This window comes from Nerophis ophidion, linkage group LG03 (genome assembly GCF_033978795.1).
Source record: "Nerophis ophidion isolate RoL-2023_Sa linkage group LG03, RoL_Noph_v1.0, whole genome shotgun sequence".
Taxonomy (NCBI): Eukaryota; Metazoa; Chordata; class Actinopteri; order Syngnathiformes; family Syngnathidae; genus Nerophis; species Nerophis ophidion.
The window spans coordinates 56,880,861-56,907,487 of NC_084613.1; the positions used below are offsets into that span (position 1 = coordinate 56,880,861).

At 39.0% G+C, this 26,627-nt stretch overlaps 1 protein-coding gene across 5 annotated transcripts in view; it reads right to left on the reverse strand.

Annotated features, from left to right (window-relative positions):
• The window catches only part of kif6 (kinesin family member 6), a 116,859-nt gene that overhangs the window by 31,452 nt on the left and 58,780 nt on the right, over positions 1 to 26,627 (reverse strand). For 4 of the 5 annotated variants that reach the window (XR_009806191.1, XR_009806192.1, XM_061895678.1 and 1 more), the window contains exons 12-15: positions 22,954 to 23,110; positions 19,841 to 20,038; positions 2,941 to 3,043; positions 2,658 to 2,713 (exon numbers count right to left, since the gene is read on the reverse strand). Coding sequence is in view for 3 of the 5 variants with exons in the window: in XM_061895678.1 (XP_061751662.1) it covers positions 2,658 to 2,713; positions 2,941 to 3,043; positions 19,841 to 20,038; positions 22,954 to 23,110 (514 nt within the window). In the remaining 2 variants the exon portion in view is untranslated. The remainder of the gene's footprint in view (positions 1 to 2,657; positions 2,714 to 2,940; positions 3,044 to 19,840; positions 20,039 to 22,953; positions 23,111 to 26,627) is intronic. The other variant, XM_061895679.1, reaches the window with a different exon arrangement.

Below are 26,627 nucleotides of genomic sequence, written 5' to 3' on the forward strand. Positions count from 1 at the left end.
ATTCAAGGCCCTAACCACGACCCACCAGGAGCAAGGGTAAAGTGTCTTTCTCAAGAACACAACGGACGTAACTAGGTTGGTAGAAGCGGGGGATCGAACCAGGAACCCTAAGGTTGCTGGCACGGCCACTCTCCCAAACACGACACACCGTCCCCACGTCTGTTTCCATTTCTACTACAAAGTAGCTTATCGTTTAAATTTATATATGTCAGTTGACTCAATATGGACGCACTCAAAATTGCAACATGGCTGACAGGGTGGAGACACATTCAAAAGGGGCTTGGCCAAGAGGAAGATTCCGGCACGTAAATAAGACCACTCAAAACACAAAACAGCGCATTGTGAAGAGACAGTCACAAAGTGTCTTGAAGATGGTCTGTAAAACAAAACCTATGCAAAATGTTGACCAAAGCTCCACCATTACACGTGATGTAGACAATAAGGAATTGTTTTAAATGTAGAAAAAAAAATCATCATATGCTTATTTGCGGATAAAATGCAGGGCACAAACCTGAGATGATGCTGTGGCTATTCTTACCTCTCAGCCTAGTGAAAAAGGTAGGTTTTCTTCCCCAGCCTTCCAGTCTCTGTCAGCACATCGCCGGTATGTTTGCGGAAATATTTATTATACTCCATGACTTTCTACAGCATTTGTAATATATCTAATGTAAGTGTGACATCATTATTACTACAATAAAATATAGAGAAATAACATATGGAGACGCGCGAAGGTTCCCTTCCTCACTGTAAAGGGATGGCGGCATATTTGAACAAGTAGGTGATTGTCTTTCTACATTTTAGCTTTACCTAACTTCAACATATTAGACAGACTAAGTTGGTGCTTTCAGAGGGTAAAAAAATCATATAAATTAGTATCCAATCTGGGTTAAATGTTTGATTTGCACTGCAACATCCTTCTTCTGCTGTTTACACAAATGCTAAGTAGTTTTTTGGTTTGTATTTTGTACACTGACTGTACTGAAAATGAGCCGTACTGTGATACAGAGGTACACACAACCATGAGGATGCCGTGCCTTTACATCATTATAAATTAGTGATGTAAGTTAATGGTTTTAAAATTTCCCAAATTATGTTATTAATTATCATAGCCTCTTGCTTTTCCATTGACAGAGAGCCATTGTCTGATTGCCACTGTCTGATTGCCGAGAGCCATTCTTAATATGTCTAAAGAGTGTCTTGTTCTATTAATTTTGCATTACTTTTGTCATCCACAGTGGGTATTTGTTATTTTGCATGTTAATGTAATGTCTGAATTGCCTACTTTTTTGTCATATAAGTTCCAGGGTTCCCATTCCATTTTCCAGGGGATCTTCAGCTGTTAGAGAGAAGTTATCACATCATGCACTAATACAGTCCCCCATTACTGTCATTGTTTGGAAGTGTTATTTTCCGCAGTTGTAAATTGCATTTACACGGACTGTTTCTGATTATTACTCAAGACATTTGATGCGCAGTCTATGACTTATCCGTGAATAAATAATTACGATAATTGTATCATAAAACAAACACAGTCAAATAGCTGACACTTTATGTGGCTGTTTGTGGTTCTTCGTTGGCTGTACAGCTAATTCCTTCTCCTGTCTTGAAGTAGCCTTGCCCTTCCACATGACTCTTTAGAGTTGACAACCCCATGTTGCCAACATCATAAGACTTTCTGCAAAACTTGTAGTATGCCCTGTGCATTTATCCTCACACCTCTCCTAGCCGACTGTCCCTGAACTGGAGGTCTTCCATCCACTGACTTTTCAATTTAGAATGTCTTCCTGATATTGTCATTCACTCCTGTAATAAGAGGACAACACACATTTGAAACTGTCTATAACTAACCACCATTTTGTTGCCTAATCAACCTGTCAAGCCTTTTTAAATACATTTGGTTCAACAGTGCTTCAAATAAAAGTTTTCACTGCCAATGTTTCCCTTCCCTGTGGTCACTGTTTGCATGCCATTCTGTAGAAAACTACTTGCATTGGAAATTAATCATCTTAAGTTTACATCAAAAGTTGATAGTTTCAAATCGTTCTCCCCATCTATCAGTACACATGCAGTAGACAGTATTTTAAAACAGCAGAATTCTTAGATTAGTTTTCTGTCACTTATTTTAACTTTTTATTGTCAGACAATGAAACAGCATTGGAAACTGATTGAAACATGGTCCACTTAGATTACCCGTTAACTGTAACTACCTCAAAGTTTCAGCTGGTTTTAGAACTGCACACAGTCAACTTAGTAAACAACACACCCACTACCACTATTTGCTTCTCTGCCACTTTTTAACTAGTCGCTAGTTTTGTCTTTGGTGCCAAGTCCTTTATGGGGTCTAAAATGTCACTAAAGTTAGCCACAAAGTCAAGTTATTTGCCTTAATGTTGCTCTAAGCCATAGGTAAGAGCAGACATGCATACGCATAACTTTTAACCTGTCGCAGGATAAATAGTTTTCCAGGATAACTTAACCAGAGATGGAGATAATTCCAAAAAAGACTGAAGGCAGAATTTAATGGGACTTATGCAGTAAAGCAGAGACTGGGACATAATGTTAAAAGCGTGCAGTATTGTAGTATCATGGTCCGTAATATAAGGTTCACCGTAGAATTAAAGCTCAGCATGACATGAATGCATCCACAGAGAACTTACTAATTTTTTGTTTGGTGTCTTGAAGTTGGTCCCCAAGTTTTCTGGCCTGTGCAGACCTGTAACAAGAAATGTATTTCTGGTACTTTTTACTTATTACAAATATTATTTCATATACATTGCAGCAAAACATAATGTATCTTGATCATGTTTAAAAACTCAGTACTTTTAAATGAAAATTTAAATGTCTTCAATATACAACAGTCCCAATAATCTGTCGGGATTTGAGCTTTTGACCTCAGATGCCCCTGTCCATCCTAATATCATTCACCTTGATAATGTATACCTCTCTTTGAGTAGGCTCCTGTTGTTTTCAATGATGGGATGGTCATCATGGTCCGTGATAAAGGTTTCAAAGGCCTCTTGCTTTCCCATTGACAGCTGTGGCCCTGTCAACAACAAAAATCCAGTGTGAATACTCCGGTCAAACACACATTAACTAGAGTGCAATGTCTGCCCACCCAAGCTGATTGCTTTTCACCCTTTAGACATAAATATATCAAGTATGAAGCCTCAGCAAGTTTTGAGTAGTTTCCGAAGCCCCAGGTATACCCAATTTCAGTCTGGCTCCCAGATGTGAGCCAGAACCCCACTGACATTGCTGACTTCCCACTGAAACCTAATTACAAAAATAAAAGATGTTCATGTCTTCCAGTAAACACAAGACAAACATACTGTATATAAGACTTCCATTCTCCCCAAATTTGGCAATTTACCAGATGTAAGGAAAGGACATCAGTTCGGACTAAACCTCCTGCTGGCCGTTGTTTTTTAATGAGCTCATAATATAGTTTAACAACTACTTTTATTAAAGTTGTAAACATATGCGTTTAAAAGAGTTATGTGTACAGCAACATAATTTATTGTTTTACTATAATATATAATATAATTGAAAATAAAAGTAAATACAGGGTGTAAGGTGTAAAGACAGCATTTTATTTATTTGTGATAATGAACACATTAAAAATATGCTTTTTTGTACTCTTGGCATTAAAAATAATTTGTCGCACACAAGTTCAGTTAACTCAATATGCTATTTTGTATGCAAGACAATTTATGAATTCAGCCAAACCGGTCTATAGTGGCCACTCATAGAAAACACCTCTATAGACAGGTAGGTGGCCACTATACACAGTGGGTGTGCAGATGAGGAGGCACAGCTACTCACGAAAGTGGCTCTGCAACCTATCTGCAACCATCATTTCGGGTGGGTCTGCAACTTACGGCGCCATCCTCTCCGGTGGGCCAGCAGACGCCACCAAGCACTCCGGTGGGCCAGCAGACGCCACCAAGCACTCCGGTGGGCCAGCAGACGTCACCACGCACTCCGGTGGCGCAGCAGACGCCACCACGCACTCCGGTGGGTCTACAACCTATGGCGCCATCATCTCTGGTGGGCCAGCAGACGCCACCAAGCACTTCGGTGGGCCAGCAGTTGCCACCACGATCTCCGGTGGGCCAGCAGACGCCATCACGCACTCCAGTGGGCCAGCAGACGCCATCATATTCTCCAGTGGGCCAGCAGCAGGGGGCGCCACCATCTTCTCTGGTGGGCCAGCAACAGGGGGCGCCACCATCTTCTCCGGTGGGCCAGCAGCAGGGGGCGCCACCATCCTCTCCGGTGGGCCAGCAGCAGGGGGCGCCACCACCATCCTCTCCGGTGGGCCAGCAGCAGGGGGCGCCACCACCATCCTCTCTGGTGGGCCAGCAGCAGGTGGCGCCACCACCATTCTCTCCGGTGGGCCAGCAGGGGTCACCACCACCATCCTCTCTGGTGGACCAGCAGGGTCGCCACCACCATCCTGTCCGGTGGGCCAGCAGGGGCCGCCACCACCATCCTTTCCGGTGGGCCAGCAGGGGTCGCCACCACCATCCTGTCCGGTGGGCCAGCAGGGGTCGCCACCACCATCCTGTCTGGTGGGCCAGCAGAGGTCGCCACCATCCTGTCCGGTGGGCCAGCAGAGGGCGTCACCATCCTGTCCAGTGGGCCAGCAGAGAGCGCAACCATCCTGTCCGGTGGGCCAGCAGAGAGCGTCATCATACTCTTGTCGGCCACAGATATGGCCGTTTCATGGGCAACCGCCTCCCCAATTGCGGTGGCGTTCAACTCGCCGTCGCCACCTGACTCTTCCCCGCTGGTTGCAGGGATACTTAGTCTGGCAGCCCACCAGCTTGTCCTCCCTCCACCCTCCCTTGACTTTGGACTGTTTTTTGGGAGGGCGGGGGCGGGGGATGGGGGGGGGGGGTTGTAGAACATCTGGTATCCGTTATGGGAAAGGGGGCTACTGTCAAGTTCGTCCCTGACGGTTTGGTTAGGTTTTTGTTTTTCCTCCGTGTCTTTGTTTCCTGTCAGCGCTTTTATTTTGGTTATTTCTTGTTTTTCTCCCTAAGCGCTGTTTCCCCTTAGCTGCGGCTGATTGGCACCTGGCCACACCTGGTGTCAATCAGCCGGATGTTATTTGAACCTGTTTGTCCTACTGGATTATTGTCACCACTACCTGTCAATGTCGGTAATGCTTGTCATAGAACCTTTAGCTGTTTGCAGCGCGCTGCCTGAAGAGCCGCAGCCTGCCACCGTAGCCCCCCCTTGCTCCACTTTGTTGCAAGTCTCGAGATGTATGTTGTTATATGTATATGTGCTTTGCTATGGAGGCTTTTTCCCACTCCAGACTGGGCTCCTATATTTTTACCATCTTGTACTGGGCGCCTTGTGGTGACCCCTCAGCGTTTCTGTTCCGTTACCCTGTACACTGTTTGTCTAATCTTGAACGGGATTGTGCTGAAAATTTAATTATATATATATATATATATATATATATATATATATATATATATATATATATATATATATATATATATATATATATATATATATAACAGACACGTTCATAACAATATGTATTTAATATGTACAATATTTAATGTATTTTGGTAATTTTAAGCAACCAAATTTTCTTTCCCCAACCGCAACATATTTCCTCAACGCATTTGTTTCCGTTCCCATAGGAATGCACTTCCGACTTCCGGCAACAAACTCGTGTCTGTTCTAAACATTGCAGACTTTGTAATAGATGACGAAGATGGCTATTTTTGGACAAATGAGGATTCACAACTTATCTTTTTTAACCTGATTATACAAAGGATGAAATGCTTTTGATTTTAAAGTTGTTTGCTTTTAAATGTCTTAATGGCCTTGCACCTTCTTATCCATCTGACCTGCTTTCACCCTATCAACCCTTGCAGATCTTGAGGTTCTCTGGCAGTAGCCTTTTAGCTTTACCAAATATCAGAACAAAGGCCCACAGTGAGGCAGCACTTAGCCACAATGGCCCCCAACTGTGGAAAAGCCTGCCAGAGAGCCTCAGGACTGCAGAGAACATTTAAAAAAAGGTTAAAGACATACCTTTTTAATCAGGATTTGAAATAACAATCATTGTTTTATTATTTTATTGTATTGTTTTATATCTTACTCATTAATATTTATACTATTCGCTCATTGTTATTTTTTTGATTAACTTATTGATGTAATATCTATACTATTCACATTTAAATTTTTACATATGTTTTATCATATGGGGCAGCACAGTAGAAACGGTGTTAGTGCGTGTGCCTCAATATACGAAGGTCCTGGGTTCGATCCCCAGGCTGTGGTCTTTCTGTGTAGATTTTGCATTTTGCATTTTCTCCCCGTGACTGTGTGGGTTCCTTCCGGGTACTCCGGCTTCCTCCCGCCTCAAAAGACATGCATCTGGATATAGGTTGATTGCCAACACTAAATTGGGCCTAGTGAGTGAATGTGAGTGTGAATGTTGTATGTCTATCTGTTTTGGCCCTGCAATGAGGTGGCAACTGGTCCAGGGTGTACGCTCTAACCTGCCTTTTTAAAATGGCATTAATTTTAGTTATTCTCCAGTGTGGACGCCTCAAATCCTCAGTGCCGTGTGCAAATATGTGTGTTTATGTTTTCTTCTCTTCTCCTATTGTTAATTTTTTGTACAACACTTTGAGTTTGCCATGTGCCTGCGTAGGAAAAGTTTATAAATAAAGTTTGATATGATTTGATTTGATAGAAGCTTAGCAAGCGCAAAAAGAAGGTGAAACGTTAGAGCAAACAGAAGCCGAGTGAGTCATAACCAGCGTGACTTGATGGTAAATGTGGAGCTTGGAGCCGAGCTACGTCAACAAAAATGGAGTGCTTACCCAAAATGAGCTGGAAAGAACGTCCCTGGGCAGCTGGACAAAACGGACAAATGTCCATCGAGTGAGTCCCTATGATATTAATTGTGATACCTGCAGCACATCAAGCATGCTAGTACAATTACATACGTTGTTGAGCTAGGTGGGTACGAACAAAACATGAAATGTGGGCTAATACTTTACAGACACCAAAGTATGATTGTTGATGTTTTTCAGTCAGTAGCATTCCACTATTTGCGTGGAGTACATTCATGGCACTCACAAGCATGACCACAGCACATTAAGTAACCACATCAAGTTTTGATTGTGATGAAACCGCTCTATATGCCAGGACAAAATAATATTACAGCGGAGGAAAACACACTCTCTACTCTTGTTCCAGAGCGGCCCCTCAGCCTAAGCACAAACACACAGACACGTACGGCTCTGCTCTCCCCCAACCCCCGCCCTAATACTTTTCTCTCCCTCTGTCTGCTCCTTTCTTGTCAGTTCTCTGACCTTGTTAATGTGTGTGCATTTTACTTTTTCATACATTTATTATTGTAGTACTATGGTTATTGGAAGTTAAGAATTTTTGTGAATTTGTTTGTGAGGGGGCACCATTTTGACTCCTCTGTGTGTGTTTGCAGAGCAGAGCATACAGCAGTACTTGTTCCAATTTTTTTTTTTAACAGAGAAATTTGATTACTTTAAGTTAAAGTACCACTGATAGTCACACACACACTCGGTGTGGTGAAATTACCCTCTGCATTTGACCCATCCCCTTGTTCCACCCCCTGGGAAGGGAGGGGAGCAGTGAGCAGCAGCGGTGGCCGTGCTCGGGAATCAATTCCAATTCCAACCCTTGATGCTGAGTGCCAAGCAGGGAGGTAATATATCCCATTTTTGTAGTCTTTGGTAAGACTGAGGCCCTGCGATTAGGTGGCGACTTGTCCAGGGTGTACGCCGCCTTCCGCCCGATTGTAGCTGAGATAGGCACTAGCGCCCCCCCGCGACCCCAAAGGGAATAAGCGGTAGAAAATGGATGGATGGATGGGTATGACTCAGACGAGGTTTGAACTCACGACCTACCGATCTCAGGGCAGACACTCTAACCACAAGGCCACTGAGCAGGCTTGTTTGATATACATTACACCACAATATGGACTTTGGTCAGGGCTGGGACCCATTATTCATATATAGATGTTTATTTTGTTCTAGGTGTTGGTTATCAGTAATAACTGGTAGTAGAAGTAATTGTTTTGACCAATAAGCTAAGCACGGTTGAACCATGATTTTTTTTGTGCACGCATTAGTAGCAGGGGTGGATACATTTGGAGGGGTGTTTCTGTGTGAGTGATCAGGTGGAAATAACGCAATGCACAGAACTAATAATAAGAATTACTGTAATGACATGGTCATTGAGAGTGTGGTGGTTCACCCGGCTGACTTGTGTGCAGTCATCGTTATCGTTAGCTATACAGAATGGTAAATGCCCTGTGAAAGCCTTCCTTTTATTTAAAGTCAAGCCTGTAACCCAGAACAGAATAAACGGTAAAATGTTGACAGATGGATGGATGCAATGACATACGTATAATTTGGCAACTTCTCTAGTGTCACGGAAAACAGTTTCACACTTGATTTTTGATAGATTCCAAGCCTTTTGTTGAAACATGTCGACTTATGCGACAAACCGGACTTTCAGAGGACAGTTAGTCATGTGGGGATTTAGACAGTTGGGAATTCAGTCTCGTTATTTTTGGAAAGTTTTGATTAAAACCAGCTGCGAACTCACAGGCATCTGTTGCAAAAGCCAACCTCAACAAATCTAAGGGGTTTCTTGAGGGAAATGCACTAAAAGAGCAACATTCCAGGAATATTTTTGAGCGATATGACGTCTTTTCATGTTGTGCTAACATAATTTGTGGGTTAATGGTATCAGACGGCTCCATTTCCTAATTGTCCTCTAACTCTTTTCCGTGCACCTAAGAGGTGACATACCACGGGTAAGGAATGTATTTGGACTTTTTTTTTAATGGTGTTTGCAACATTTACCACACCTTTACAGGATAAAAAACACCATTGTAAAGTATGAAGATTCAATTTCCTTAATTCATCACATGACTAACACTTTGCATTGTGTGCAAAAGGCAAGAACCTACCTAATTGACTAGGAAGGCGACACCATTTTGGGTATGTTTCTATTGTGGTTGTCTGACAGGACAGGAAGACTAAGGCAGCCTAGTTCACAGACACGTGCAGAAGGCCCTGGTAGACCCATCAGCATCTCATTACATGCTAGCAGAGTTTACAGTAACATGTAAGTCTTGACGCCTCAAGTCTCCTGTCAGCCCTAAAAAGGCTAATATGACCTGAATTACTTACTGCAAGAACACCCTGTAAATTCATTAGCTTTTAAAACAATGTGAACATTGAGAGCATACATTTATTTGTGCCTAAGCGACATGAAAATAAATCAATCTGAAAGGAAACTAGTTTAGTCTGCAACGTACAAGGCAGGGGTCCCCAAACCTTTTGACTGATAAACCACATCTACCAGAATCCTCTGCACAGAGGGGCTGGCAAGGTGGGGGGTGTAGAATGGTGTAAGCAGAAAGTGAAGAGTGTTCGTAAAATGAGAGGAATTGTTTTTGGGACATTTTCTGAATAGATCATCAAAATCTATCCTAAACTGTTTTAGTTATGTTGCTAACAAACACACAAACAAGCATTGGCAAAAACATAACCTCTTTGGCCAGGGTAAGAAAATCTGCGTTCTGCCAAGCAAAGCGTCCCACTTTCTCAAGCGTTTTTAAGCCATCACAAATCCAGCGGGTTACGTCACACCTGCTAATAGGACTCCAACTTTTTTCCATAACTTGAGTTGAAGTTGTTCACTTATTTTGGTAAACATTGTTACATTGTTTAATGCATCCAGCGGGGCATTGTCATGCCTGTTAATCTGGGTTTATGTTTGATCATGTTGTGTTATGTTTTTTGGACTCTTGTTTCCTGTTTTGCACTTCCTGGTTTTGTTTGTTTCCATAGCAACCCATTAGTTTCCACCTGTTCTCCTAGTCACGCCCCTGCCCTGAGTCCCGCACCTGTTTCTCATTACCACAGCTACTATTTAAGTCATTTGCTTTCCTTTCATCGGTCTGGGAACTTTGCTTGCATACCGCTAATGCTTACTCACCACGACCACGCACCTACCTTGCCTTGCCAACCTTCATGCCTTGCCACGCTGTTAACTATTTTTGACCACGCCACGTAAGATCTTTGTAATTTTTGCCTCAGTGATAGTTTTTGGTTTATTGTGTATCTTTGATAGTATCTTTTGTTTATTTATAGATAGTCATGCCATTGTGCTGTTTTTGTTTGAAGTTTTAGTATAGATTATTATCTGCCCCCGAGGGGGCCCTTTGTTTTGCCTTTTTGTATTTTAGTGTATAAATAAATAACTATGTATCTGAACTCACGCCTGGCTCGTCCCATATTCCCTCTGCGTCGAAGGAGCAAAACCAATCCAAGTCAGGGCTTGACAGGCATCACAACAAAATTAGGCATAATAATGTGTTAATTCCAAGACTGTATACATCGGTATTGGTTGATATCGGAATCGGTAATTAAGAGTTGGACAATATCGGAATATCGGCCAAAAAGCCATTATTGGACATCTGTAGTTATTATGAATTAGTAGTAATATATATGTTTCTTTCGTTTTGCCACATTTATAATTGTCGCTCCTTTTTGTACAATTTACTTTGTTGAGATTTGTTTAAGTGTTAACAGACTTTTAATGACATTTTTTTTAATAAAAACAACTGGCAAAAAAATCTAGCATCTTCTTCTGGTGTTATTATAATATGTACTCGTGTTTTCGAGACTCTACTTCTGTCCCTTTGTCCCTTCCAAAGTCCTGACTTAAGCGCTGAAGAAACAAGTCCATGTCACAAAACCAACAAATTTAGCTGAACTGTACCAATTTTTTTTAGAGGTGTGGTCAAAAATTCAACCAGAAGCTTGCCAGAAGCTTGTGGATGGCAAGTAAAAGCCTTATTGCAGTGAAACGTGCCAAGGGACATGTAACCAAATATTAACATTGTGCTGTATGTATACTTTTGACAAAGCAGATTTGGTCACATTTTCAGTAGAGCCATAATAAATTCATAAAAGAACCAAACTTCATTAATGTTTTTTGTGGCCAACAAGTATGTGCCCCAATCACTCTACTGCAAAAAAATAAGAGTTGTAGAAATTATTAGAAATTCAAGTTAGCCATGACATTATGTCCTTCACAAGTGTAAGTAAACTTTTGACCAACACTGTGTATATATACATTCTCTCTCCCTCTCTCTCTCTCTCTCTCTCTGTGTATATATACCATATATATTTATTTTTATTTTTTTTTGGAACAGTGAATCTTTTGGCCACCAAACGATTTTTGAGGATAACGATTCTATTCAGTATCGATTCAAAATCCATAGAGTGCGAGTTCTTTAATTAACTGCCTTACTCCATAACATAGATAAACAGCTCTGATAAATGACTATATTACTTACAAGAAAACTGGGTTTGTTTAGAAAAACTCTATCCAAACATTTAATAGAGTCAAATATACATAAGGCAACAAGAGAAGTATCCCATACTTCTCGATTCTAAAATAGATCTGTGTAGCAGATATAAGCACCTACATCAACAATATGATATGCCTGAGCAGCTGGACAGGGCAAATAAAAAAATAAAAAAAGATTTATGATTTATTTTTTATTTTTAACAGTGATATGTACTTATGTAAATACCTAAATAAAAAACATTTTTTAACTTGGGACCTCCGCCGTAGTTTGGGGACCCCTGGTAAAAGGGATGCAATAAAAATCATATTTTTTTATACTAACTTTGTAATGAGTGCATATTACTTCCACTGTGGTCATTAGAAATAAAATGAACTCAATCCTGGGCATGTTTTATGTATTGGCAAAGTTAGGAGCAGGACTTAAAATGATGTCTCTGGAAAGAATGGAGCGAATTATTGCAAGAATGATTTTCATGGAAAGGTCATCATCCTTACATTTACAGTTTTACAACAGGGGACATCTGTTACACTGCAGTAACAATGGAGCCTTTTAGATGCATTATGAAATGTTAATTGAGATATAACCATCCAATGACCCGCCGAGGCTGGAAAAAACGTTCAAATGGTAATTCAAAGCATTTGCTTTGAATTAGCACAACGTAACAACCAATGAGCTAATTTACATGTATAACTCTGCTTAGTTTCTAAGTGGGTCACGGTCCAATAGGTGTTATTTCACGAGACCATATAACACAATGGTGCCAGATCATCTTCTTTTTAAGTTTGACCATTGTATGGGTAAAATAGAAAGCCAAACCTTAGTTGTATGACATAATCGCTGATTAGAAGACTACACCTGGAAAAATACAGAAGTTTAAAGTTGTTAATTAAAATTATGTTTTTTTTCCCAGAATATTAGTAAATTCCTGTCTTATGACTTGTTGATGTAGTTTGATATGTTTTCAGTGCAGTTAGCAAAGCAAAAAAAACATGACGTGAGAAAACTAGATTCCCAAGTGGACATATAATGGCGAAAGACACATGTAATGGCAGTATCAGAGTTGACGAGAAGGTAGCAACCAAAACAGCATAGTTAACAACAATATACTGTAAAGAGCTGTAGGAAAACTGAATGTAACTAAGTCTTGGAGTGGCGTGTCTCGGTTGGTAGAGCGGCCATGCCAGCAACTTGAGGGTTTCAAGTTCGATCCCCGCTTCCGCCATCCAAGTCACTGCCGATGTGTCTTTGGGGAAGACACTTCACCCACCTGCTTCCACTGTCACCCACACTGGTTTAAATGTATCTTTAAAATGTAGATAATGGGTTTCCCGATGTAAAGCTCTTTGATTTGCTAGAGAAAAACACTTTAGAAATATATTCAATTAACTTCACTTCTTTGTACAGTCTGTGATCAGGAGTAATGTTGCCTTAGATGATAAAATCCAACATAATGCCAAAAGGTTATAGATCAGGGGTCACCAAGCTTTTTGAAACCAAGAGCTACTTCTTGGGTACTGATTAATGTGAAGGGCTACCAGTTTGATACGCACTTAAATAAATTGCCAGAAATAGCCAATTTGCTCAATTTACCTTTAACTCTATGTTATTATTAATAATTAATGATATTTATCTTTGTGGAAACACTGATCATCTAAACGATTTCTCACAATAAACATATATAGAAACAGATGAATATATTTTTTTAAAAAAGGGTAAACCTGTCTGTCATTCCGTTGTACATTTTTTTTCCCTCTAAGGAAGGTTTTTTTGTAGAGAATAAATGATGAAAAAAACACTTAATTGAACGGTGTAAAAGAGGCGAAAACACGAAGAAAATGAAAATTAAATTTTGAAACAACTCATTTGAAAAAAGAAATAAATACATGCAATCAAAATAATAAATAAAAAATCTGCCAAGCAATATCTTCCATAAACATAAAAAAAAATACCCAATCACTTGTCTTCGATCTTATTCCTGACATTTCCTGAAAGTTAAAAAAATCCACCCAAGTATTTTTTAACTATGTTCCTTAACTAATACAACAGCCAGACAAACAAACAAACCCCATTAAATCAAAGAATAAATACACTGCTATGTCTGTACATGTTTTTTTTTTGTGTGTCGCTTCTAAACAAGCTGCAAGAGTGTCAACTCCATGTTAGCACCTGGGTGTGTTTGTCATGCACAGAATGAACCCTTTTGTAAGTCATCTACTCTTTTTGTCTTTGTGGGTGGAGGCATGGCCAGTAGCATACAGACACAGTCAAGTTCAGGCTAATAGTAACCTGACGTAGTAGAAATGATGTGGCTCACCACCAAAACTCATTACTTCTTTCTTTCGATTTTTTTTTCTTTTCCAATTTCTTTTTTGCCACAAATACATAATTTCTTTTAAAGCAGAAAATATCCAACTCACCATAAAATATGTGACAATAAAGCATTGACAGCATGCTTACAATTACTTATAACATGATGTCAATCCAAGATTGCGGCGCCGTTTGTGTGTTGCTGTACAAGCAATAGCTTCTACGCCTAATATTATACAAAATCTGGCCTCGATGGTTGCAGTGAGGTGAACACAAGTTAATCTTTGATCAGAAATCGTACTGGAATGACAAAAGGCAAGCAGTATACATTATGTGGACGCGGCTTTGAAAAACGGCTTCCCCAACAGCCAGCCAGGATGACCCAACGGCTTGGGGTGTAGCGGAGCTGTGTACCGCCGCTTTAAATGGAGATAAAAGCCCCACAACAGATGGAAGCAGTTGTATCGCTCTCTGGACAGCCATGACTCTAATCCCATTTGTTTTATAGTTTATCTTTCAGTATAATTAATTAGTGGTGAGTCTGTGTCTGGTGAGCACTTATTGCAAATGTGCAATCGGAGAACATCAAAGTCATGTCAGCAGGAATATTAGGATTGGGGGCAGCAAGCTATGTGTTAAAGATAGATATTTATCTGGTGTTTGAATTACTCTGTTTTTGTACTGCTGACCATGTGTATCCATTTTATCATACTTAAAGTTTAGTCTGAATGTTTTTCCTGAGTAATACAGTATAGCTAACTGAGCCGCTTTGGTTAGATGATGCAGTTCATTCATTTCGTTCAATGCATACATCCATACTTGCCAACCTTGAGACCTTCGATTTCGGGCGGTGGGGGGTCGGGGGTGGGGCGGGAGTCGTGGTTGGGGGCGGGATTGGGGGCATGGTTATTTACAGCTGTTGCGTGCGCAGTTGTGCACTGCACTTTCTAAAGTAGATGTTATTGTCACATATGCATGATTGATTGATTGATTGATTGAAACTTTTATTAGTAGATTGCACAGAACAGTACATATTCCGTACAATTGACCACTAAATGGTAACACCGCAATACGTTTTTCAACTTGTTTAAGTCGAGGTCCATGTTAATCAATTGATGGTACAAATATATACTATCAGCATAATACAGTCATCACACGAGTTAATCCTCACAGTATATTCATTAAATTATTTACAATCCGGGGGGTGGAATGAAGAGCTTTGGTTGATATCAGTACTTCAGTCATCAACAATTGCATCAACAGAGAAATGGACATTGAAACAGTGTAGGTCTTACTTAGTAGGATAAGTACAGCGAGCAGAGAACATAGTAAGTTCACACAGCATAAGAACAAGTATATACATTAGAAATACATTCGATTATTTACATTAGGTTATTTACAATCCGGGGAGATGGGATGTAAATGTAGGATTAGTAAAGGGTTGAAGTTGCCTGGAGGTGTTGTGCATGTACAGTAGATGGCAGTATTGTCCTGTTTAAGAGTGTCACATGCCGTTTACGGCAGACAAACTGCCTTACGGTAGAGTGGTAGACGTAAACGTGACTGCTGTTTTTGTGTGTTGTTACTGCGCTGGGAGGACGTTAATTAAACTGCCTCACAATAAACCCACATAAGAAACCAACAACTCGCCATCGATAATTCTACAGTTATAACATCACTGGGCAGACACACTCTCCACATGTCACCCAAGTCCTCATGGAGCTGGAGGGGGCGTGGCCTCCAGCTCCACCTGAATTTTGGGAGATTTTCGGGAGAAAATTTGTACCGGGAGGTTTTCGGGAGAGGCACTGAATTTCGGGAGTCTCCCGGAAAATCCGGGAGGGTTGGCAAGTATGCATACATCAGATGTATAATTTGCAACTGATGACAAAACTTGAATAAACTGACTCTATATGCACTGGACTTTGTGTGCCAACTAAGGGCCATAAAGACAAAAAAGTTCAATAAAAACTTCCTCACTTCTGGGAAGACTTTATATTCAGGATGTATGGCCAACTCCTGACAGATGTCGAGGCTATTACCCATCGTGGTCTAAAACAAAATTAAAGCAAATGAACCGTTAGAGTAGGACTGGGGGATATATCTATATACGCAATATATCGCGGGTTTGTCTCTGTGCGATATAGAAAATTACTTTATCGTGATATTCGAGTATGCATTCTGAAGCAGCTGCTTTTAGCTGTGGGCATTACACTACAGGCGTTTCCCACTCCTTCTTGTCTCCTTCTCACAAACAGTAAGCGCACCTTCTTACACACGTCACATACTGTCACATCATACATCACATACTTATACGCCCTCGCGGAGCAGAGAGGTAACAGCATGGGTAACGTTAGCTGTGATGCTAGCGAAGCCGTGCGACTGGTAATACGAGAGAAAGAAGGTGTGAATCTGGTAACAAATGAAAAATGAATTCCCAAGAAGACAGCAGGGGGTCCATCGTCTGGCGGTGGTTCGGCTTCAAGCGGGAAGATGTCGAATAGACAACTCTAATTTGTCAAGTGTGGGGCAAAAGCGTTGCTACCAAAAGTAGCCTTACTGCTAATATGTAGCATCATTTGAAAAGTCACCTGCTAATAACTGTTTAATAAATACAGTTTTGGTCAATTGACTTAGTTGTGATTTCCTTCTCTGCATGAAAGTTTAAAATTATTATATATTAATGCAGTATGAACAAAAATGTTTTAATGTAGACACATAGTATCATCATACTGCTGAGATTACTGTATATGTCAAGTGTTAATTCAAGGCTAAGGCAAAATATCGAGATATACATCGTGTATCGCGATATGGCCTAAAAATATTGAGGTATTAAAAAAAGACCATATCGCCAAGCCCTACGTTAGAGGCAACCCCTTAGTAGATTGTACTTAGTAATTCGTTATAAGTGTTGACTTTTGAGCCAATGTCAAGGTTTGTTGGTTGGTCCAGTACCCGCAACTACTTTTTTTCCAATAAACAGATTAATCAACAAAATTAAAGCTAGAAATATGGGAACCTTTTTTGAAACTAGGCACTGCACATTTTTGAGGAGCATTTGCCAAAACTAACTTTGTGTAAAATTTGTTCACAGGGTCATTATTATGGTTGGAACACAAAAGACTATTCTCAATGCATAGTGTTTTGGAGAATGAAAGGAGTGACCCGAGTACACTAATTTGATTATGGAGCCGCTGGATCATTTACATGGACTTTAATGTTCATCATGTGCGTCTCATGTGGAGTAGGTATATTTATGTAGGTGGACCAACACTGCAGCGTATATTTTTTCTGATGAAGACCAGAACAGGATCATTGCAGTAAAAGCAGTATTATATGTGCTGTACACAACATTAATAGAAGAGATTCGTATTAAATTATTGACTTTTTTCAAGAATTTGGCACGTCCAGAATGCACAAAACCAAATTCCAACAGCTTTATCAAACAGCCAAAACCACTGTCTGAGATTCAGTGGTTCGAGAGCACTGCCTTAGGTCATCAAATGTAAGTTGTTGCATTGGAGGATATTATGAAGCATTAAATAAGACAAACGATGAGTGAAGCCAGGTGAAACCAACTAAGATGTTTGTCCTGTATCAGATCATACATCTACCATTCTGAAAGACAAAAATGCAACATGATCGCTCCACGACATCCTTTACAATGTTCATCTTGTCCATTTGCAGAATGATTGATTTGCCGAACTTTATCTGTCTGGACAAGATTGAAATGTGTGTTTATTTTCCTAAAAGGCTTCTCTTTCAGACACACTGTTAGCAATTACCCTTCAGCTGGCCTTTTTACCACATTGGGCAGAGATACACTAAAATAAGATGGGGGAATTGTGGTTAAGGCAGACAGCAGCGTAGCCTTAGTGTGATGAGTTCCTGGTTCATAAGAATCTACTGCCCGGTGGCTACGACTGAGCTACGTATGACTCGGGTTCAGGTTTATCATCATCCACTTATGACAAAATCATGCAGGAAAAGCCAAATAAATGCTGCCGCCGACAAGGAAGCGTGTCCAATACTTAAATGGCTTAACTCTCAGTAACCTCGGCATTCCTTTTGCATTCAAGGTAAGGTTAAGATTACACTGACTGGCCCACAAGAAGTCAGGAGTTGCTTGTTCTGCTATTTTAATCACCATCAATATGTCGTATGTTGCATGTTTTCCATTCAGATTATAATGTAAACCCCTATAGAGGATGTAATGATGCTCTAATTTCAGGACACAAAGACACATGGAAGGAAACTGTCACAATGAGGAAAACAGACTTTTGCCTAACTAAATCATAATATATATATATATATATATATATATATATATATATATATATATATATATATATATATATATATATATATACATATATATATATATATATATATATATATACATATATATATATATATATATATATATATATATATATATATATATATATATATATATGTATATATACATTCACAAAGAGTAACGTTGTGAATATCTTAATTAACATTGTAAATATCTTCCAACATTTTTATTGTCTGTTGTAAAAAATGCCCCTTATTGTAGTACTTGAGTTCAGTGTTTGGCAGTTCAGAGTGGAAATGTGGAGGTCTTGTCCAAGTCATTTGTGAATGTTTAGATACTGGAATATTTGGTTGTGTTTTCTGCTTCACTTTCCAGAAAGTATCTTAGACCTTAAATTAACCAGCAATAAATAATAATGGGTCTAATATACTGTATTTTGCTGTATTAGCTGATATGACTGCTTGGGTAGACCTGCAAGAGAAAACTCAGATGTTCATGTACTGTAACCTTACTGAGGAGCTGCCCACATTCCAAGGGAGGTAAATCACCTGGCTGTGCTCACAGTATCTAATCCATCACAAATGATCTGTGTCCCCCAGCAAAGAAAAACTGACCATCAGCTTTACAAGACACAACATCTGCTAAACATTTGCTTAATCCATAAACTACTTTGTTAGTCGGAACCATTTGTCTCATTCTCACAATTTAACTGCCGTGAGCAGTCACAGAGCAGTGCTGGGAACCTGAAGTGATGATGTTTTCATTAAGTTTAATTGCTTTTGCATGGAAGAAGAAATCTGTTTAAAAATGTTTACTCCACATTAAAACTTTCTACCTGGCACTGCTCGGGTTCAAACACAGAACTTTTTGTTGGCTGTTGTAATGATGTTGAAAAGCTCTGTCCTAAGGTTTTACAAACTTTGTCTAGCCAACACTTTTCTCCTTCCAAGATAAAATTTGTACACCAGGAAGGATATCACAGGAGACATGATCCTTTCAAAAGATTTATAACAGTGTGACCATTTCTATTTAGGTTTTGAGCAGCTAAATAATGGGGCAGACAGAGAAATGTAGCATAAAGTATATGCTATAAGAAATCAGCAGTGTGCTTTTATATATATCTTGGACACAAAATGCATCCATAAAAATATATTGTTCTGTTTATTTTCAGAGAACCTCATTTTGTACATACTATTTTTGAGCTTTGGCAAAAAAAATGTGAACCCTCTAACAAAGGTAAAAAGTAACGGTGGCAAACGGTAAACATTTTTAATTAGATTAATTACGGGATTGCTGTGCATTAATTTCGATGAATTAGGATTATATTTTATACATTTTTACTCTGTAACATTGCATGAGCACAAAGACGCAAGAGAGAGAGAGAGAGAGAGAGAGAGAGAGAGAGAGAGAGAGAGAGAGAGAGAGAGAGAGAGAGAGAGAGTAACACTACTTGGACAATCTGCCCGAAATGCGTTGCCAGAGAAGTTTCAGGGTAGTTTTTTTGTCATACTGCCCAATCTGCCCGAAATGTGTTGCCAGAGATGTTTCAGGGTTGATTTTTTTGTCATACTGCCCTGCAGATTAGTTATTTACATTCAGAATTGTATTCAGATTAATAATGATGATGGATTATATTGAATCAACACATTCATTTGAAAAGCTCTATTAAAAAGAAGTTGCACACTCAAAGTTGCACTATCAGAAAGGTATTACAGGCAAAGTATTTGACAGGTATCCAAACAAATGCAAAGGACACATCTTCAAAAGTGTAGACGCTATTTCCTATCGTATCTTAGAACACAAATTTAGAGTAAAATGTTGAGTACCTTTTTTACTGAACAGAATAGCTCGTCCTCCAGAACCATTCAAGGTCGGTTGGTGGTTTCCCTCCTTGAACAGTAGCATTGCTAACGAACTGGAATCACTAGCAGTGGCAGGCTTTCTTCTGTGGGTGCTACCTGTGAGCTGAGTTGCAGCATCCTCTGCCTTTTGTTTCTCCTTCTTTAAAATCTTAACCAGAATACCTGTAGGTACTGAGTTATGGACCAAACTTATCTTCTGTTTGAGCGGACCAAAACAAATAATTCAGCCATTACGTTTGACATGACAAAACATGCCAAGGCTTGAAAGCTAGACTGATGAATAAGTGACCTTAAAGACAGAATTTTCATAGTTAGCCAAAAATGACAACAAAAGAAAAGGGCAGTATGCACATTAATTTCCCCACAGCAGCACAACAGTGGGCTTTTAATAACGGCAGATTGCTGACATGTGCTCCCTGCCAGACATTACAGACTTGGGGAGATGTCATGGTTTGGGATAAAACAGTGGAGAGAAGAGGAGCCAGCAAGACTGTGGAGGCCTTGCCAAGATTCCACAAAATCTTCTTTAATGATGAGATTGCATGCGTTTGTCTACTCAAGTTGATATGCTTGTGGGGACTGAGCGCACTTGCATGAATATGACAAAAATCATTGGCTGGCTACCACAGAAGGATGACACACAAGATCCGCCACTGTGATACTGTTCAGTTTAGCTGCTATGATTTTTCACTTTTCCATATGCTGTGCTTCCATGCATTAGGACAATAATTGCTTCCTTTCACTTCAGTTACAGGTTTGACTGTTTTGTGCACCCAGGTCATTTTCATGTCTTTAAAATATTGATGAAAATGCCAGCGTGTATATTTTTTGATTAACAGATTGACGACAGGTCACTATTGGTACACTTGACAAGAGAGTACTGACTTGAGTAATGGAATATCTTTTTTTACTATCATAACTGTGCTGACAGATTGTACATACTAAAATATTATTGTTTAGAGCAGGGATATTCAACTACATAATGAAGAGGGACGCAATTTCAAGAGCTCAAGGGCCGTACATTGAAATGTGAAAGCTTCCGAAGGTTATATTTTTTTGAGACTGTGTTTACTTAAAAGCAAATTAAACACATCTTTTCACACTGCACTGTCAATAAAATAACAAAATTTGAGGAACAATATTCCTTCTTTTTATTTATATTCTTTCCTTAGTTTTATTTCTTTACACTTTTTCCTTCATTTAAGTTTGTAAGACTGTAAATACAAACATTGAAAAAATATAACATCTATTGTGTATTTTACATTAAAAAAATTGTCCATTGTGTATTTTACATAAATAATATAGAAGGTTTAGTGTTAATATATTGACACAATAAACTACAACTGTTTACACATATAAAAAATTACACAATATTCACGCACCAAACATTGGATTGATCATTACTCTCAGACATAGAGAAACACAACCACGAATACAAAAGACATCATGAAGTTAGCAATTTCAATACAAAACAAACTAAATATCTTTATGCACAAAATATATTTACGGTGCTTACAAATGTTTGACCAAGTTTTGTTATGAAGTCAACACAGAGGGATTTCTATCATTGTTGTTCTTTGTCTGGATCAAAGTGTCCGTTGCTTAAAAAGTGAGCAAAAAACAATGACTCAAGCACTTGCTCTGGGTAGAACATTCATACTTTGTTGTCCAGTCGTTGTTAAAAGTCAGATTTTAGCAATTTAATTGGATTTTTTTGAGACATTAAGACACATATGCTTGCTGTTGCCCCCTGCAGGGTGGTGGGAGTACTGCATACATGATGAACCTTAGTTTCATCAAGCCTATTTGGGTGATGTTTGGCGGGCCAGATGCGGCCCACGGGCCGCCAGTTGAATAGGTCTGGTTTAGAGAAAGTAAGACTATTAAGCTTGTTTTGAGCCTCCCATTATTTAATGTTATACATAAATACACTATACATACAGTATACTATGAATAGAAGTATATCAATAAAACATTGCAATCTCATTTAATATTAATGAAGCTCTCTTTTTGCTCACCCACTTCAACTGCATATTCTGCACGTTTGATGATGTAAGTACATTTCACAAAAACACATATTTGTTTATTCATCATGCATGGTCTTGACATGGCATTAGCTGATGTCTAATTATGAACAGGCATTACAAAAAAACCTGCAGTGGTCAGAAGATAATAAAAAAAGGCGGAAATGCCAATATTTTAGAGGATGGATGAAGGATCTGGAAAGGATTTACTTATATTCCTGTCAGCCAAAAAATTGGGAACAGCCTAAGCGAACTGTATCTCCAATTAACATCTCAAATAACAGAGACACTGCCAAGTTTTAAAGCCAACACAATTTTGCTGAACCTATTGTGGCCAGTTATTAACGTTAAAAAAAATCTACTTTAGCTGGGGGTTCATTGTTTCATATAGGTTTCTACTTAAATCTGATATCCACCAGGTTTTTCCATCATGGAGATCAGTGGCATCTGATATCTTCATTTATGCTGAACACGACCATAGGCTTCAAGTATAGGGTGAAAATATTTCTTGGTGCGGCTCCACATTGCATGAGTGGGCTGCCTCAGAAGCCATTCACTCCAAATACTGTGGTCACACTCATCTCATGGTGTTCATTCAATCTCTCCTTCCCATCTGTCTTGTCACTTTCTATTAAACTATCCAATAAAGCAGACATCACTGCATATATAGAATCAGCTTTTAGAATGTCAGGAGCTAGAAAGGAAAAACACTAATCTCCAGGACCACAAGTTGCTCCAATCTCAACGGACCACATCATAAGTACCAAATCTATTTGTCCTTGTCATTAAAATACATTTTCACCGATAGATGAACATACTTGTGCAATTGCCCTCCTTAAGGCACATAGATATGAACCATCCCTATCTAATAATGAAAGGGCTTCAAAAACACTTCTAAAGTTATTGTCATCATCACTGTCACTAGAATCATTGTCCTTGAATGAGTCGAACATTGACAGAAACCATTAAGTATTTTAAAACTAAGGAACACTTTGACATAATGTGGCTCTCTAATTAGCAAAACTAAGTGGACTGCAAAATGCCAAAGGATACTGATCTCTTTGTCGCGTTGCATCAACATCTCTTTGAGTTGGGCAATTTCATTTGCACTGTGGAGCTCACAAATGTTGTTTTCCTCTGCTTTGACTGCTGGTGACTCCTGTATATCACAGTTACTGACATTTCCAGTTATTTTGCCCAGAATCATTTTCTGTAAAAAAAAAAATATATAAAAGGACGATTACAGGAAAGGTGTGGTGAAGTGGATGGTAAACTTTGAACAGAGGGTTAGATTTGCTGAATTTCCCCTAGGGATCAATAAAGTACTTTCTATTCTATTCTATTCTAGAACATTTGACAGTTACAAACAGGTAGAAAGAAGCACAGGCAGGGTTTAACACAGGGCTGTCAAAAGGAAATGCCTCACATATCGTAGCTCAATTATCAGAGGTGTTCAGCAAAACGTGGAAGAGAAGAAATGCAATTTCATACGTTAACAATCAACAGCTTATAAACAAAGGACATATATTGTGAGCTAAGCCCTTTTGAAAGACATCAGTGACCTCGTAAATTCTATTCTACACTATAGACCAGTGGTTCTCAAATGGGGATACGCGTACCCCTAGGGGTACCTGAAGGTATGCCAAGGGGTACATGAGATTTTTCAAAAACATTCTAAAAATAACGACAATTCAGAAATCCTTTGTAAATATATTTATTGAATAATACTTCAACAAAATATGAATGTAAGTTCATAAACTGTGAAAAGAAATGCAACAATGCAATATTCAGTTCGATAGCTAGATTTTGTGTGGACATGTTCAATAAATATTGAGGTTAATGTTTGTTCTTTTTGTGAATAAATGTTTAGAATGAGGTTCATGAATCCAGATGGATCTCTATTACAATCCCCAAAGAGGGCATTTTAAGTTGATGATTACTTCTATGTGTAGAAATCTTTATTTATAATTGAATCACTTGTTTATTTTTCAACAAGTGTTTAGTTATTTTTATATCTTTTTTCCCAAATAGTTCAAGAAAGACCACTACAAATGAGCAATATTTTGCACTGTTAAACAATTTAATAAATCAGAAACTGATTACACAGTGCTGTATTTTACTTCTTTATCTCTTTTTTTCAGCTCTGATTAGGGGGTACTTGAATTAAAAAAATGTTCACAGGAGGTACATCACTGAAAAAAGGTTGAGAACCACTGCTATACACAACCATCTTGAAACCGGTCTTCCCAGAAGAGAGGGAACTGTAACCGGTTCCTAGGAAAAAAAACCACAATATTTGTTTTCACTATTTAGTAACTGAAAAATGAGTGACCTTGACCATATAGTGTGAAATACATTGTTAAAATGATTTTGTATACATACATACATATATATATATATATATATATATATATATATATATATATATATATATATATATATATATATATATATATACACACACACACACACAGGCAGCACGGTGGTAGAGGGGTTAGTGCATTTGCCTCACAATACAAAGGTCCTGAATAGTCCTGGCTTCAATCCCAGGCTCGAGATCTTTCTGTGTGGGGTTTGCATGTTCTCCCCGTTAGTGCGTGGGTTCCCTCCGGGTACTCCGGCTTACTCCCACCTCCAAAGACATGCACCTGAGGATAGGTTGATTGGAAACACTAAATTGGCCCTAGTGTGTGAATGTGAGAGTGAATGTTGTCGGTCTATCTGTGTTGGCCCTGCGATGAGGTGGCAACTCGTCCAGGGTGAAACCCGCCTTCCGCCCGATTGTAGCTGAGATATACACCAGCGACCCCAAAGGGAATAAGCTGTAGAAAATGGATGGATGGATATATATACACACACATATATATAAATATATATATATATATATATATATATATATATATATATATATATATATATATATATATATATATACATTATTTTATCGCGGATTTGCGTATGTTGTTTACATGCTTTTATTTTGTTAACGCCTATTGCTGGCTCCTGCGGAAAAGGAAGGAGAACGCGGAAAAAAAAAAACAAGCATGGAGAAAAAGGAACTTTTACAGAGTCATTTTCATTATAAAGTACTTCTAGGTGGAGGATTTGACAGAAGTTAAGTCGTTTGTAGCCACTGCCAAGCTGAATGTTCTTATCACAGGAGTACTTCGAGTCTAAAATATCACCTTAACGCGAAGCACGCTGTTGATGCGAGCACACCATTCAACAAAACAGAAAGTTGAGCCAGGCTTCGGCAGACTACGTTAAATGCAGCGTGCTGGAGAAGTATAGATAAACGAGAACAAGAATTGCTAACAAATGCAATAGCTAAGTGGATAGTTACAGACTGTAGGTCCATTAGTGTTGTGGAAAACGCCAGCCTGAGAAACGTTGTGCGTACGCAAAAAGTGACAGCACGTATGAGCCGCCATCAAGACGCACCATCGCACAAAGAATACACCAGTTGTATGAAAAGGACTGTAAAAGTGACAACTTTACAATGTACAGCTGTAGTTGCTCTCAGTGGGGACTACTGGACATCAGTCGGTAAGCATAATTACCTGGGAGTTACAGTGCATTCACATGCTCTGTCTATAATGAAAACAGAGGAGAGGCATTATGCTGAAATATGCGCCGTGCACTTCACTGAAGTTATTCAGTGTTAAAAGCGTGTTTGCACAGTAAATGTTATGGCACTTTAATTCATAGGGCAGTACATTTAAAATTAATGGCCGTCAAGAATGAACAAACTGCGCCGAGTTGAGTGAGATTCTCTGAAGGAACTCTATTGTTAACATGGACTTTACATTCTAGTCCCCTGTAAAGGAAATCCCAGCAGTGAAGTGTTTTGTGCTTCACCCTTTCTTTTCTTTCTCCCTGATAAAAGAAAATGTTTCTGCTGTTACCGTAGAAATTGCCTGTTCGGATGTTATGATTGTGGCTCAGAGATTTGTATGTACATTATATTTATTTTCCATAACAAACAATATCACTTAAATACCCTGGCAGTGGCAATAAGCTTGAATGTTTGTATTTACATTTTTTGAGTTGATTATTATAAAATATGCTATTTAACTGCTACTGTTTAACAAGTACTGATTTAAATTGTGTTTGCACAACAACTGTTTTGGCGCTTTTGTTCATATGGGAGAACATTCCAATAAAGGTGCACTACACACTACTTTTGAATTCATTATTGGGTTTTGCATATACAATGCAGTTAATCGTGATTAATCGGAGAAATAGTGTGATTATTTCTGATTACAATTTTTAATCATTACCCACCCCTAATATGTATATGTATATATATATATACATATATATATATATATATATATATATATATATATATTAGGGCTGTGAATCTTTGGGTGTCCCACGATTCGATTCAATATCGATTCTTGGGATTTTTTCCCACACCCCTAATATACATACATATATATATATATATATATATATATATATATATATATATATATATATATAAATAATAAAATAAATGGGTTGTACTTGTATAGCGCTTTTCTACCTTCAAGGTACTCAAAGCGCTTTGACACTACTTCCACATTTACCCATTCACACACACATTCACACACTGATGGAGGGAGCTGCCATGCAAGGCGCCAACCAGCACCCATCAGGAGCAAGGGTGAAGTGTCTTGCTCAGGACACAACGGACGTGACGAGGTTGGTACTAGGTGGGAATTGAACCAGGGACGCTCGGGTTG